The sequence below is a fragment of the Poecilia mexicana genome, unplaced genomic scaffold, assembly GCF_051168715.1.
Source record: "Poecilia mexicana isolate PSO_F unplaced genomic scaffold, ASM5116871v1 scaffold_14, whole genome shotgun sequence".
Classification (NCBI taxonomy): Eukaryota; Metazoa; Chordata; class Actinopteri; order Cyprinodontiformes; family Poeciliidae; genus Poecilia; species Poecilia mexicana.
The window spans coordinates 17,124,000-17,138,999 of NW_028263383.1; the positions used below are offsets into that span (position 1 = coordinate 17,124,000).

The following is a 15,000-nucleotide window of genomic DNA, read 5'->3' on the forward strand; positions in this document are numbered from 1 at the left end:
TTGTTGAGGAAGGGTCTAGTGCACTTCACCAAATAGATGATATCATGAGGAAGGAATATTACTTGGAAATCTTGAGGCCAGATCTCAAGGTTGGGTGCAAGTGGAAGGGGAGTCTAAGGATTTAAGGACAACAAAGCAACTGTTTTGATGCTGCCATTGCAAAGCATTGATCTCAGATACAAAGAATATTGGTGTACCTTGCTGAAAAGGTGTGTGGGAACGAGGCGGCGTAGAAACCTGACTCCAGTTCCACCAGTTCTGTCAGGAGGAATGGGTCAAAATACCAGCAAACAGGGATGCACCGATTGCAGTTTTCTGGCTGGTCACTGATATTTAAAAAGCCTGACCTGTCAAGTCCAATTTTGGCTGATAATGATTTTTTTTTTTGTCTGAAATGTTGCTAAATATACAAGTAAAGTGGCTGATTTGGCAACAGTGGGATGACTGTTGTTAACTGCAAATGTGCAGACATGACCTGGTGGGTGGATCTCTGTCAAACCTCTCTCACGGCAGAGCAGAGGGGGACAGCGGTGGATTTTTAAACCTTTTTCGATATGATCAGTGGAAAAAATCAGCTTCACGCAAGTATCGGCCGATTACTGATCTCACAAATTAAAGAAATTGGGGCCAATTTATCGGTGCATCCCCCAAACCACCAAATTATTGTGAGAAGCTTCACTGCAAAGACACAAAGTCTCACCAAATACTTTTGGTCTACTTTCTAGTACAAATATCATAGTAAACTTGAAATAAGACAAAACTAACTTGCTGAAAAGTAACTTTTTGGCATGAAAATGTACATCTGGTAGATCTCATAAGTGAAATGTTCTGCCAGTGGAACTAATGTTTTTTTCTATCGTTCTTAAGGATTTAGTGCCTTAAAACAAGTTATCGTGCTAAAACGTTACTTCACTAAAAAGTTAGTTTTGTCTTAATTCCAGTGCAAAAATATTTGCACTGGAAACTAGAACAAAAACATACTAGAAGGATACCCTGAAGGCCTGACAGTTTAAAGATGGTTCCACTCAATGCAAAAGACAAAAATATGAACTTCTGACTCTGAAGATGTGGCTTTGACTGTAACGGGATGGCCTCTGAGTGTGCTTTCAGTTTACTGAGAGAATATTAGAATTCCTTTCCCTTTGTTGCAAAATGGTGAAGGCACGGGAAACACAAGAATTCTCTCTTTCATGTGCTCTCAGTGTCAGTACCATATGCCACTCAAAGCAGTCATTAAATCAGACACATTCCAGATAGAGTTACCAGTAAAACGCAGGAAAACAGTGGCTGCTCGGCTGGAGAGCGGCAGAGCTTCTTTCAGAAGGTTTTGGGCCGATGCGTGGTTGCGTGTGAGTCTGTGTTTGTTTAGGACCCGTGTCAGATTGGCGAGCAGCCTGCGTGATGCTGAGCCCCGTACTCTTGCCTCAGCAGGACTCCCTGTCAGCGGAAGGAGAATGATGGCAGAGTACGGGGCCGAAAGCGAGCAACCTCAGAGGCGTCTCGGTGACAAGAAGCATAAAAACGGAGAACTCACAGGTAACGCTAATTTACAGCTGGGCAACAGCTAACACGACTGTTAAACCCATGAAGATTGAATACAAATGTTTAAAATCTGAGTGCATGGAGCTTTACAGGATGCAGTGCCCTGCAAAAGTGTTCACATGCCATCAAAATGCATAGTTCCTCATGTCACAGTGAGAGTTTTGTTAAGATTTCATGAGATAGGAAAGTGTGACATGCCTCACTAACCCTGAAACCCAAAAATAAAATCCAGTGCAGCCAGTTGCATTCAAAAGTACATGTTGATTAAAGTTCTCTGGTCAGTGATGCCAATATGAAAGTTTATTTAATAAATACAAAACTCACGCTGCCAGAAAACTAAAATTACGCATGAAAATCATCATAATATCAACTTGGTTGACACTGGAACCTCAAAAGACTCGCACCCTGCATTGTTTAAGCCAGCTTAAAACTCAAAACAACCCAAGATTCTAACAGAAAATAGAATACTTTTTCACGGCACTGAAAAGTTTATGAATAAAAACTTGTTTCAAAATCCATCTGATCTACAGAAAGAGGAAAACAAATGTTTGGACACATCTAAGGTCTTAATGGGTTTACAATACCTTCGTTTGTCCATTGGTGCTAAAACGTATCCGTATGAGTTGTACATCATTTAAACTTTTTATTTTAATGTGTAAGAAGCTCTTCTTATTTGTGTGTGTTTTTTGTGGTCTAGACTCAGATCTTCCAGAAGAGGAGAAGAAGCAGAGAGACAAGGAAGACCATGAAAGCCTGGTGTTATGGAAGAGGCCTTTGCTCACACTTTACTACTTCTCCCTGGAGCTGTTCATCACTCTTAAAGGGTGGATGTGGAGGTGAGGAGCAAAAGGAGAGATGCAACCTCCTCTTAAAACATGTCCCTGTTTCAGAAAACCTGAAATCCCCAGACGACCGATGCTGTCCTTTTCCAATTCACAGGCTAACACAATAAGTGAACGCTTTTATTCACATTATAAGCTTTAGTGACACCCCAATTTTCATCTGTAGGGCCTATTGTGATATTGTTCCACCATTTGTCACTACGATAGCTAAGAAGACTTTCCACAACGTTCTGGAGAGTCATCAAAGTTTTTGACCATTCCCAAAGAAGCACATTTTCAAGGTCAGACACTGATGTTGGATGAAAAGTTCTTTCTCGGCTCCAATTCCTTCGACAGGTGTTCCAGGTCTGTGCAAATCACCCAAGTTCTTGTTGGGAACATGAAATGTCTTAGTCATTTTTTTCCCGTAGAGAGGCATCCCGCCTGCCGAGCTCGACACCAGGCCTGGGTTGAACTATTTCGACAGAACACTGTCCAAATCAGTCTGTGGAAAAGTGTGGTGTTCGCTGGGACCATTTCTTTAAAGCAAAACAGAGGATGCAGGCGATCTGGACCTGTTATGTGAAACGTGTGCAAATACGAACGTGCCGACAACACATGGCGACACGTCGACTGTTCGGCTTCGAATGAAATGTCGAAAGGTTTGCCAAAAACATAGGTATGATTTGTCTCAACAGGTTAAACTGTCGCTGTCCATGACTTGGGCTATTTATGTGACTGCAAAGTAGGACATAATTACAAAGTGGAAGCAAAGTACTCTTTCTGTTTTTCTTCTTTTGCAAATAAAAATCTGAATTTTGTCAACTTTTTTGTTTCCACTTGAGATTTAGATCTTTGCAACTCCTCCAGAGTTACCACTGCATTCTTGACTGATTATCTGATTAATGGTGTAGTTGGCAGGTCTCTCAATTTAGGTGAACAGCCATGACTTAGCAGGTTTGCAGTTGTCACAGTTAAAAAACTTAGGATAATTCTCACAACCCAAACCTATACTTTAATGCAAACATCATTAATAATTAATAAACGATGTAATAATTAAATAGATGATGTGTAAATTCAGTCTTTAAAAGCGACTGTAAAATACAAGGCCAAATGACCAAGAAAGCAAGAAAGCAGAACCTAGAAAACAAGCCTTTTTGTCTTAGTTCTTATGTTGCCGTGTCGCTGATAACATCAAGAGGTTGCAGAGGTTGCAGCCAATACATGAGTTTCTTTTTCACAAAGAGGCACTAAAGTTGCTACAGTTGTTCTCGTGAAAGCAGAGGAAATAGCAACTGTGAAAGAACGGCCATCTGACATTACTCTGACGCTTTTTCAAACAACACATCCAGACACCAGACTACTGCTGACCTTGACCGTCTCAGAGCTATCAGCCCAGGTCTCATAGTTTAGACTCAGCCAAATGCCTTTAACACTTCAACGAAGACACTGCGTGGTTTTCTTATCATTATCTGTCTCTATTACTCCTCATAATTACCCTACTTAAAGGCTGGGAAGGATAACTCTACCTTGCAAACTACTGTTTTCGTACTTGCCGAGCAACAACATCACACCAAACTACGTCAGTCGTTGCCTTGATGCACGTTACACGTAGAGTACAGAATGTCTTCAACTTGCTAAATAATCTTTGTTGACACCCAGGTCCCAGAAGAAGGTCAGAGTGTACTCTCGGGGGGGCCCTTGCGGTTAACTGCGTCAGGACAACGTGTTTATGTTAAAACTACAAGAGGATGTGGTGAGCCACAAGCACCACAAGCAGTGTTCTGCCTTAGAGAAGCTGCTATTTACCCAACGCTCCAGACACGTGGTGTACTAACTGCCTATGCTGGCATGTAAATGAGAGCGTTACGGGCTGCAAGGGTGCAGAGAAGTTTATTGTGAGTGTTTTTAGGAGTGGTGCATAATATAAAACATAAAAGCAGATTATCCATGGGGCATCAAGCTGTCTGTTGCTGTGCCTTTACATTTTAGAAATGTAAAGGCACAGTATAAAAAGGGTTTTTCAACCAGTGAATGGATTGTGTGGGGGAGGGATTGGTAAGGAATCCTATCACAAACCTTTCTTTTTAAACTAATTTCTATATTAAGAAGAAAGTTTAGGTTAACTTGTTTTATTTATCTATTTTCCTTGCCAATTTTATACTTTGATCATTTTTGTATTCAGAAAATTTTATCTGCCTTTTCGTTTCATTTTGAATAAGACTTGTCCCCCTCTGAAGAGGACTCGACTGTCCGGCACACCCTCCTCTCCAGAATCCCTGAACTGGACCTGCATGAGCTTAGTGATGTGCAATTCAACCTTGAGCAACCTTTTAGTTTAAAAGTACAAAATGCTATTATTAGCATGTATTACTAACATTGGTAAACTGGGGAAGTCCCTCTGGTTTTCCAACTTGAAACTCAAAAATGGTGAAGATAGCTTGGACATTATTGCCATGTCCAAGTTCCATCTTCAGAATTAAACACAACACATAAGAATCCACCAGCAAATGGTCCTACTTCTTTGCTGTCCACTTTGCGGTGATAGGTGTTCTCCAATGAATACCTATCTTTGGAGAGATTTTAAATTAGTTTTTTTTGTCTACAAAGCAACTTTGGTTGCAATTACAGGTTCTACTATACTTGCACTGCCCAATATGAGAACCACGAATAGCTGACATTTTGATGCATTGATAGGGTTTGGTAGCATTTATTTGGTGATTTTTAGCTGGAAGTAGAATTACAAAAAAAAAAAAAAGCAATAAAGCAAGATACTATGACTTTCTTTGCTGGTGGCAGCTACAAATTGGTAAGAGACAGGCATAAATTTATTTATTTATTTTTAAAAAACTGTCAGAATCAGAATTAGTGTTTGGGTTTTGGTTTTATTTGGGTTTTTGCTAATCTCATCATTGTGTATTATCATTTTGGTCTTGTGACATTTAGTTTATTTCCCTCTGTTCATTATTGTTAGAATGGTGTTTGCCCTTTTGTTAATTATTTTGTGTTTAGTTCCTTAGTTTATTTTTGTGTTACATTCTTTACAGAATTAGATTTAGTTCTCTAGTTTCTTTCTTTTCTGTGTTGGTTACTCTCTTTCCCATGCTTGTATTCGGCCACAGCTGTTCCTCATTGCATCTGATTAGCTAATCTGGCATTAGCCTGCCTCATTTTCCGCTCCTGCCTCCTATAAAAGCTGACCACCCATTTGCTACGTGAGTTCCCTCACCGGCTCTTTCTGTAAACGTTCTAATTTTATTAACCCTATCACAACCAGTTTTTTTTTCCTGCATTAAGGTTCTTTATCAAGGAAAATCGCAAAAACTGGGGCTAATGTTGCTTTAGCTATCTCCCAGAGATTAGAAAAATTCAGACGTTATTGCCTTTTACTTACACTTTCTTACTAGCTAAGGCTAGCTAGCTAACATTACTTTCAGACAGGCAACGTCCTCTGACAGTATATTTATGTATTCCTATATAATTATGTGTTTTTAAGTTGAGTTTACAGTTATTGACAGCTCTATTGTCGGTCTTCTGATTCGTGTGTTTCACTTGCCTCAGATTTCAGAACTAGCATTTAGGAATTACTGAACTCACCCATGTCCGCATGAAAGTCGGAACAACCGGGGGTTTGCCGTAGCTTTAATCTGCAAAGTCTAATTGTTTTAAGGTGTATATCTTATTAAATTGCTCTTCTGTGACTGGGTGAGTTTGGAAGTGGTGAACTGACAATTCAAATGTGCGAATTAAAGAATAAAATTAGGGAAATGTGGAATAAATATGATCAGTAAACGCATTACAAGCTTTAAAACGTCACAGATTTGCCTCAGACCATGTTCAAATATCTTACAGTCATTGTACAAGGTGTTAACTAGAAATCTTTATACATCCCTCAACTTAAAAGAAATGTGATTCTCTTTATTTGGTAAATTAACTTTGTTTTCATTGACTGTTTTCTTGGTCATGGTCATTTTAGAAATATACAGCTGCACTTAGCAGATGTATATCCTGCCTTTTTACCCACATTAAAATCAAAATTATTAGTATGACTGGAGTCTCCAGCTCTAGTCTTTTGGACTTCTCCGTTATTTCCTGTTCTAACACACCAGATTTAAATTACTTGTAACCAGGTCGCTACAGAACTTGATATATTGAGGTAGTTAGTGTCTGGACTGCCAAGAAAAAACATTCTGAACTTTTTAAAAAATAAATGGTAGCTTGGTGAACTACTGCTGGTTGCATCGCTATAGTAAGCTTATCTATCCTTTTTTGTCAAGCCTTAATTTTTAAAGTATGATCATGTAAATTTTGAATGGAGGTGAAGGCATGACTGTTCTGTAAAATTCAACTTTTATATTTATAGTCTCCAAATCTACAGTCATATCTATTGGTCTAAAATCTTGGACATATGTCCTAGTTGTAGCTCAAAATAGAACTAGAAACCTCAGTGGGGGAGGAATAATCAATCAACATCCTGTTCAGAGAGCACTCTGAGTGGCCTCTCTGACCCCAAAACCTTTGAATACATGGCTTTCTATCGGACATTATTAAAGTCCTTAAGGTTTGCACCAGCCCTCTGCAGCTCTAATCTTGGTTTCCTTGTCATGAAAACTTGTAAGGTGAGCCCCCCCTTTCATCTTCCAATAATTTGAATATTGGGGTTTTTGCCTTCAACTTTTTTACTTTCCATCTTCATCTAGAGATAAGTTGATCCAACTCTGACAGTTTGTCACTTAATGAAACAAGTGCCTGCGCATATACACACAAAAATCAGCAATATATATATATATATATATATATATATATATATATATATATATATATATACAGGTGCTGGTCATAAAATTAGAATATTGTGATAAAGTTCATTATTTTCCATAATGTCATGATAAAAATTAAATTGTCATATATTTTAGATTCCTTGCACACCAACTGAAATATTTCAGGTCTTTTATTGTTTTAATTTTGATGATTTTGGCAAACAGCTCATGAAAACCCAAAATCCCTGTCTCAAAAAATTAGAATATTATGAAAAGGTTCTCTGAACGAGCAATAAAAATAATCATCTGAATCAACAAAATAACTCTAAACACCTGAAAAAGATTCCTGAGGCCTTTAAAAACTCCCAGCCTGGTTCATTACTCAAAACCGCAATCATGGGTCAGACTGCTGACCTGACTGCTGTCCAGAAGGCCATCACTGACATCCTCAAGCAAGAGGGTGAGAAACGGAAAGAAATTTCTGAACGAATCGGCTGTTTGCAGAGTGTTATATCAAGGCACCTCAGTGGGAAGTCAGTAGGAAGGAAAAAGTGTGGCAGAAAACGCTACACAACGAGAAGAGGTGACCGGACCCTGAGGAAGATTGTGGAGAAGGGCCGATTCCAGACCGCAGCTAGATGAGAGGTGTTTCCCCGAAAAGTAAGACATATGTCTTACTTTCGGGGTACGGCTTATATTAGCCGACCCCCCTGAAACCCCCGATACGTCTTACAATCGGGGGTGTCTTACTATCTGGTAAACACGGTAGCAGTTCAGTTAGCATTGCGCATAGTTTCTGCAGCTATAGGTTGTGAAATTCGCCAAATGCACAACACCTCTGAATTATTTGGTGAATTCAGACACGACGCAGAGGCTCCCGACAAACACATTATCTTGCCGTCAGTAAACGAAGCCAGGAGACTCTCTCAATATTTCAGCTGCCATTGTTCAATATGACCGTGAAAGGGCGAAAAAAGGCAAGGCCAGCATTCTTTTCTATGCTCTACTAGTGAAGTTAGCATTTAAGCGTAATTCAGGGTAGAGTTGGGTTGTATTAAATTAAAGGGCGTTCCTCATAAAGTACTTAATGAATGATGATGAAAATCCATCTAAGAGCAGAACTGATTAAAACTTGTTGAGGCTTGACTACTTTGAAACAACCATGGCTCTTTTCCACAGATGAAATCCTTCTCTGTTACTCACTCATATTTCAAGAGTCATCATGAGTCTTTGGTTTGTTTTCTGCATATAAACACAACTCTTGTTTGACATTTTCTGTGTTCATTCTTTTTTTTTTCCTCTACCCAGGCTTTGGCATCAAAGACAGACAGTGTTTGGACTTGTGATGCTGCTTATCCTTTTCTCTATTGCTTACCATATTGAGGGACCACATCAGAAGGTGACTGACCTCCTCATGTGTTGTGAATGTAAAAATACCATAGCAACTGTCTGTGATGTAACCAGCTTGCTTCAACTGCAGAGGAGATGCATGACAAATTATTGTAATAGAGTTCTAAAAGGCACATACTTTGTGAGAAATGTTGTTTTTGTTGTTTTAGTTTAGGTAATTTTCTCTGCACTTATAAATGGGTATTTATGAGTGAATGTACTAGCATCATATTTGCTTTCTTTCTTTGCAACTCCCCTAAAAACTCAGCAGGTTGTTCTGTCGATCCACACACAACCCTTCCACTTAGTTTTTTTTTTTTTTTTTCCACCAACTCTGCTTTAGTTGCGATATTTTTCACATCCCATTGGCATTTTTTTTTCAACATTGTACGCAAAGACCTCGGAGTTGTGTAATCACTTCTCAGTAACTGCACGTAACAATTCCTCATGGCTGGCCCCTCACTTCCCAGCACTCTGCCAGCAAACAGAGAGACAGTATGTGCTGTTTTTTGTTTTGCTGGGTTTCCTGGGAAATTGAGTCTTTGGTAAGCCCCCCCACTTCCCTGCACACATTCCCTTCAAACCCTTTAAAGTCCCCTCCTCTTTTCCCGTAATCTGGGGTCTTGACGCTTCCTCCTGGAAACAACCTGCCCTGACTCAAGGGAGGAGGTGTAAACGGAGCGATGGAGTGATAGTAGTGCAGCAGCAGCAGCAGCAGAGAGAGAAAGAGACAGAGTGGGAGACAGACGGATGGATCTTGGCTTGTCTTACTGTACTTGTTGTGTAAGAGCTAGTTGCCACAAAAAAAAAAAAAAAAGAATAATGGTGCTGTTCTTCTCTGAGTGCTGAACACTCCTACCCTACGGCTCTGCGCTCAAAACTCAGCAACCTCTACCTCCAAAGGTTTCTTTCTCTCTTCCTCTCCTGCTCACTTGCCCTCTCCCACCCTTCAAAGCACCCTTCGTTTTCTTTTTTTTTTTTTTCAGTTTTACTCATGTACCTTCTCTCTCTCTCTCTGTGCCTGTCCCTCCCTTTCTCACTCCCCCCCCCCCTCCGCTTCACGTCCCCCCACCCCCCCACGCTCTTTCCTCGCACTCATGCATGTGCCTCTGCCATGTGGTGGACTGTCCCTCTCCCTGGCCTCTGCAGTACGTGCGCTACATGGAGAAGAAGACGCTGTGGTGTGCCTATTGGGTTGGCCTGGGTATCCTCTCCTCTGTGGGTCTTGGCACCGGCTTGCACACCTTCCTGCTCTACCTGGTAAGACAGAATTTCTTCAGGGAGAGTTGCCTGGCTCCTCCACGCTGCAGCTCTTCACTTCCCCATGCTGGTTTGTGCCTCGGCTCAAACCCAAACAGAGCGGGTGGTGATGATGATGATGAGAATGATGGTGGTGCAACCAGTGACGCAGGTTTTAAATGCACGGTTGACGACGTTGTTGTGCTGCTGCAGAGTTTTGACGAGGGTGAAAAAAGCTTTCTGGAGTCGTTTTATGCATTTGCACTTTGTTTGCATTCGTGTGCATGTGGTGGGTGTGAATAGGCATTATGATAGACGCACTGGTTTTGACAGGCAGGCTAAAACATTTGCACTCACTGACCCCTTTGAGTGCACATGAGGATAAAAACACTCTCCCTCCCCCTGTCTGAGTTCTTTCTTTCTCCCTTCTTTCCTGCTCCCCACTGTTTTGCTCACTCTCACTTTCTTTTGTCACTCCCTCTCTTTTTATGCCTCTTCTCTGTTTACGTTCTCAGTTTTACTCACCCCTTCCCTCTCTTTTTTTTTTTTTCCATATGTTTTCCTCCAAGAGTCCTAATCTCTGAGTGCCTCAGTTCAGGGCAGTGAGGATGTTGGGAAGAGGGAGGGCGGCGGGTGTTGTTTCTGCACTTCTGATACCAGAACATCTGCTGGTCCTTACTGCTTCTAGTCCATCTGTCATCAGGGGACTTCGCTGTCACACTCTGGCGCTTGTGCCCAGTGGAGCCGAACTGGAAACTTTGAAGTGTGTGTCCTCTGTTATGTTGTTTTGAAAAGCCAAAATCTGTGACGCTCCAAAATGTAACATGAGAGTTGTTGTTTTTTTTCCCCCCTCTAATCTCCCTTGACTCCCAGCTCTTTTCAGTGGAAGGTTTCAAAGTGTTGCATCGCCATCTAGTTGGAGTGGTTGTTATTGCAGGTTGTGGTGTCACTGAGTTCATGACAGAACCTGATGCTCCTTCCTGCGGCTGCTGCTGTACATTCTGTCTCCAGCCTGGAAGATACAGCATGTTAAACACTGTTATTAGCTCTGCTGATGTAGAGTGCCATCTAAAAATATGCCCTTTTTAATCCCATAGCACAGTGGGAGTAGACTGTTTGTTTTCCAGAAAAAATGGAGTTTTCAGGAGAATACAGGCCCTTTTTCTAGAACAATATTTGTTTTGTTTTAAATTTGCTCTGATTTTTAATTTATTCAAAGGCTCCATTAGAGAAAGTAAAATGTAGGCAGACTTGTTACTCAGTAAAGGTAAGAAATTTTCAGCATTGATTTTAGCTGAAAATGTAAATGGTAGTTAACAAATTTTTTCAAACACAGACCGACATGTCCAGAAAATTCAACTTAGCTTATTTCTGGTCATTCTATGGAAGAATGTAATTGAATTTTATCAAGAGAACATTTGATAACTTGATATTTGATATCAAGAGAACAATGAATTGCTTGATAACAAAGGGAGTTTGAACTCCTTCAAAACTCACATTTTTTGGGGTCTAATTAAAGGAAGCACATTGTGCATGCAGAGACAGACCTGGGTGTCGAGAGGAAGCTTTATACAGGGAAGTGAATACAAACAAGAGAGAACATTTGTGCAGAAGACATAAGTTTGAAACAGAAAACGGGAAAAACAGTTGAATTAAAAAAATGTCTAATATGTGGTGAATGATACTGTTTCATGTTATTGTGGTATTTATGTTTAGTTGTCTTCAAACTGATGTAGATCATCTGTCCATGCACCAAGGATCCTAGCCGCAGGCTTTGATTGGACGATAACTGTAGGGGGTGCAGGAGCTAAAGTTAATAAAACTTGCAGCTGTAATGGTACCAAGTGGTAGTTCAGTACTGGCTGAAGAAGCTCAATATAAATGCTCTCCACGCTTCTAATTTAGATTTCCATCAGATATGAATTAATACCTAAATAATTGGATTTTCTTATTTTATGATCAATGAATGCACTAGATTTAGCAGCTTGTGCTGACAACACTCTTCAGTGTGGAGGCTGTTGCCGAGCAAAGACTTGAATTTTGCTATTTTAAGAATCATTTAAGTGTTTAGAAATTAAGCCAGGAGAAGTACAGCAACGGCAGACTATTTTGTAGAAATTATATTTTCTACAACATGTTGAGACATATCTGCAGTTCAGTCAGGCTGTGTGAGAGCAAGACTTTCAGTAGATCACAGGAAGGCTCAGCAGAGTAAAGTCACTATCTGGAACATGCTGGATTTGAACATGTTTGCAGCCTTTTGGTAAATTTCAGAGTTAAAATAAGGAGCTATAATCTCTACACGATAAACAGGCTACTGTTTTAGTAATGCTTACGATGCAAACTGATTAAATGTCAGTTTAAAATGTCAACCATTGAAATATTTATGTTGGAAATTTGTTGTGAAATCTGTTCTGCGAACACTGTCTCACACAGTGCGACATTGGCTCTTTGCCCAATTTAAATGCTGTGTTTTCCGCACTATAAGGCGCACCGTCAATGAATGGCCTATTTTAAAACTTTTTTCATATTTAAGGCACACCACATTATAAGGCGCATAGAATAGACGCTACAGTAGAGGCTGGAGTTACATTATGCATCCACTAGATGGAGCTGCACTAAAGGGAATGTCAACAAAACGGTCCGACTCCGGTCAGCGAGGAGAGCCTTCCGCGACTGGGCTGGGGCGTGGCCAGACGATGGTCACCCTTCTCCGTTTGCGCACAGCATGTTCATGGAGAACGTGGTGCTAAATGACCTGCAGACGACCTGATTCTAGACGGTCGGTAGGATGATAGGTCAGTCAAACTTTATTAATAGATTACAAACCAGCGTTCTGACAACTATCATAGCATGCACCGCACGCTTCTTCTTCTACGGGCGAAAATGAAGTCGGCTCAAAGTGAAATGGGATTCATCTGTTTCTACTAATTCTTAGCAGATTGAGAATGGAGACCGATGTGGCTCAAGATTCTAGATCTGAAATGAATCAGAAACAGGAAGTCAAAACTTTACAAAAACAGATTGAAAATTTGCCAAAAAAATTCTGATTGATACATCTCTAGCAATGTACTGTATTTTTCTGACTATAAGCTGCTGCTTTTTTTCCACGTTTTGAATCATGCGTGGTTATAAACTGTGGCTTTTATGTGGATTTTTCTTCAACCACCAGGGGGCTCTTTAGCAGGAATTGAATCATTGGTGGTCAAAATTGGAAATAAAAGAAGAAAGTGCTAATTTTCATTTGGAACAAGCACATGCTAACAGCAGGCACATGGAGAAATTGCTTCAAACTCATACCACCTCATCATGGAAAACAACATGAAGAAGTTAATATGATGCAGCTTTTAAGTTGAAGACTATCGATCTGGCAGTACAGGAGGAAAATAGAATTGCTGCATGTAAGCTTGGTGTGAACGACTCCATGGTTCGGCATTGGAGACGCAGGGCTGTGTCCTTAATAGCAGATTTATTAAGCACGCAGCCCTCTGCTGCCCTCTGCTGCTTCCTTGTGGAAATCCGAGAGCAGCGGAGATACCAGTGGCTTATAGCCCGGTGCGGCTTATATATTTATGTTTCCAGTTTTGTTAAAAAAAATTTGTAGGTGCGACTTATAGTAAGGTGCGCTTTATAGTCCGGAAAATATGGTACATAGTAACACGTTGAGTGTTGTATCCAGACCTTGGCTTTTGTTCTTTAAATGATCGTTAAACACTAATTAAATTCTTCATTAAACCTAATTGGAGCAGATTCTAACAAATAAAAAAAAAAGACCCTGTGGCCAGACTGTTGATTTTACACCTTCCACATGTCACCAAACCTCAGTGAAGATTATTTATTTATCTGAATTTAAAAGATTTTAGTTTGCATTTGACTTTGTCTGTTTGATGGGAACTGACACATCCAAGCATGTTCTATATGAGGTTGTGCATTTCTAAACCCCGACAAGATATCAGTGATTAAGATGAAAATTTTGGGAATTAAAAATGGCATTCTGCAGAATGCCTGTGGACGTTTCGCACTGTTTTTAGTAAGTAGGATAGGGTCAGTGATTGTAATTAGGTCGACCATGTTCAGAACTTGCACCAAGATGTCTCTTCTTAAAAAAAGAACTAATATTGAGGACATGAGATGGCCTCATAGCAGCATATAACGCATAGATTCAGGGACAAACCGGCTGTTTGTTTACGTATAGAAAACCCTTTTCTAGCAACATTTGCATAAATAGTTTCAATCTGACATCAATATTCTCGACTAACCCAGTTTAGTCAGTCAGCAGAGGGTGCCAGTGGTCTAAAGATGCAGTTGTTAAACTGCTACAATGATATCATGGAAATATTGTTTGGGGATGAAGTTTATCCCTGAGTATTCATTTGACAGATTACTTTTTTTTTATTTAAAAAAAGTAAAGAATATCTGAAATTTTCTTGTTGCAGAAATACTGACATGAATAATGAAAACACAGTTTTCATTACTTTTCTAAGACAAAGAAATGGATTAAATCAACCACTGCTACTTTTGACTTATTTTTGATTATCTTCATAGATTTATTGACCTTGAGTTAATTTGACTTTCTAGCCTTCATTCTGGATTATGTTCATCATTATTATTATTCATAGAAATTAAAGCAACTCTCATTCTGATCTTAAGATAAAATTTTCAAAAAGTCCTGCTTTTTTTTATTATTTTGTATTAAACTTTGTAAAACTGACCAGTCAGCTCCAAAATTCATTTTATTAGAAATAAATGAGCGTATCACATTTTCTAAATAGTAAACACTCTTAGAAATTGGCGGGAAGCGGTGAACATTTGCACTCTGGCAAATCTGCAAAGTGACCAGCAGGGGAGCTAAAGGGCCGAATGAGGCGGTGTAACCCATCCCACTCGATGAAAGCAGAGCACAAGTGGCAGCTCTCCTGTTCCCTGACATTGGCAATTGCTGCTCTGTGTCTCCTCTCTGTGTTTTCATCCCGCTGAGACGGCGGGAGATCATTGTACACGGTTCAGGGCCAGTTAATGGAGAAAGACAAAACGCTGCTGCTCAGGCGTATGAAGCAGGAGAGAAAAAAAGGGCAAACTTGGCACATCATCAAGTATATTTTATCCAGCTGCTTTGGGAGTAGGAGGTAGTGGGTGGCTGCTCTCATTACAGAGCATGAAAACAATAAAATGGCACAGGAAAGCTGGAGAGATCTCATTTCAGTAGGAACTGTGGGGAGAAAGATCGTTGTCCAGACGTGTGCGTTTGT

General features: G+C 40.1%; 1 protein-coding gene across 1 annotated transcript in view; it reads left to right on the forward strand.

The window, feature by feature from the left end:
* The first annotated feature begins 34 nt into the window (after nucleotides 1-34).
* The window catches only part of LOC106919493 (vacuole membrane protein 1-like), a 72,333-nt gene continuing 57,367 nt past the window's right edge, over nucleotides 35-15,000 (forward strand). Inside the window, exons 1-4 of the mRNA XM_014989885.2 lie at nucleotides 35-1,536; nucleotides 2,240-2,378; nucleotides 8,432-8,522; nucleotides 9,662-9,772. Of these exons, the coding sequence (XP_014845371.2) occupies nucleotides 1,191-1,536; nucleotides 2,240-2,378; nucleotides 8,432-8,522; nucleotides 9,662-9,772 (687 nt within the window). The 5' untranslated portion in view covers nucleotides 35-1,190. The remainder of the gene's footprint in view (nucleotides 1,537-2,239; nucleotides 2,379-8,431; nucleotides 8,523-9,661; nucleotides 9,773-15,000) is intronic.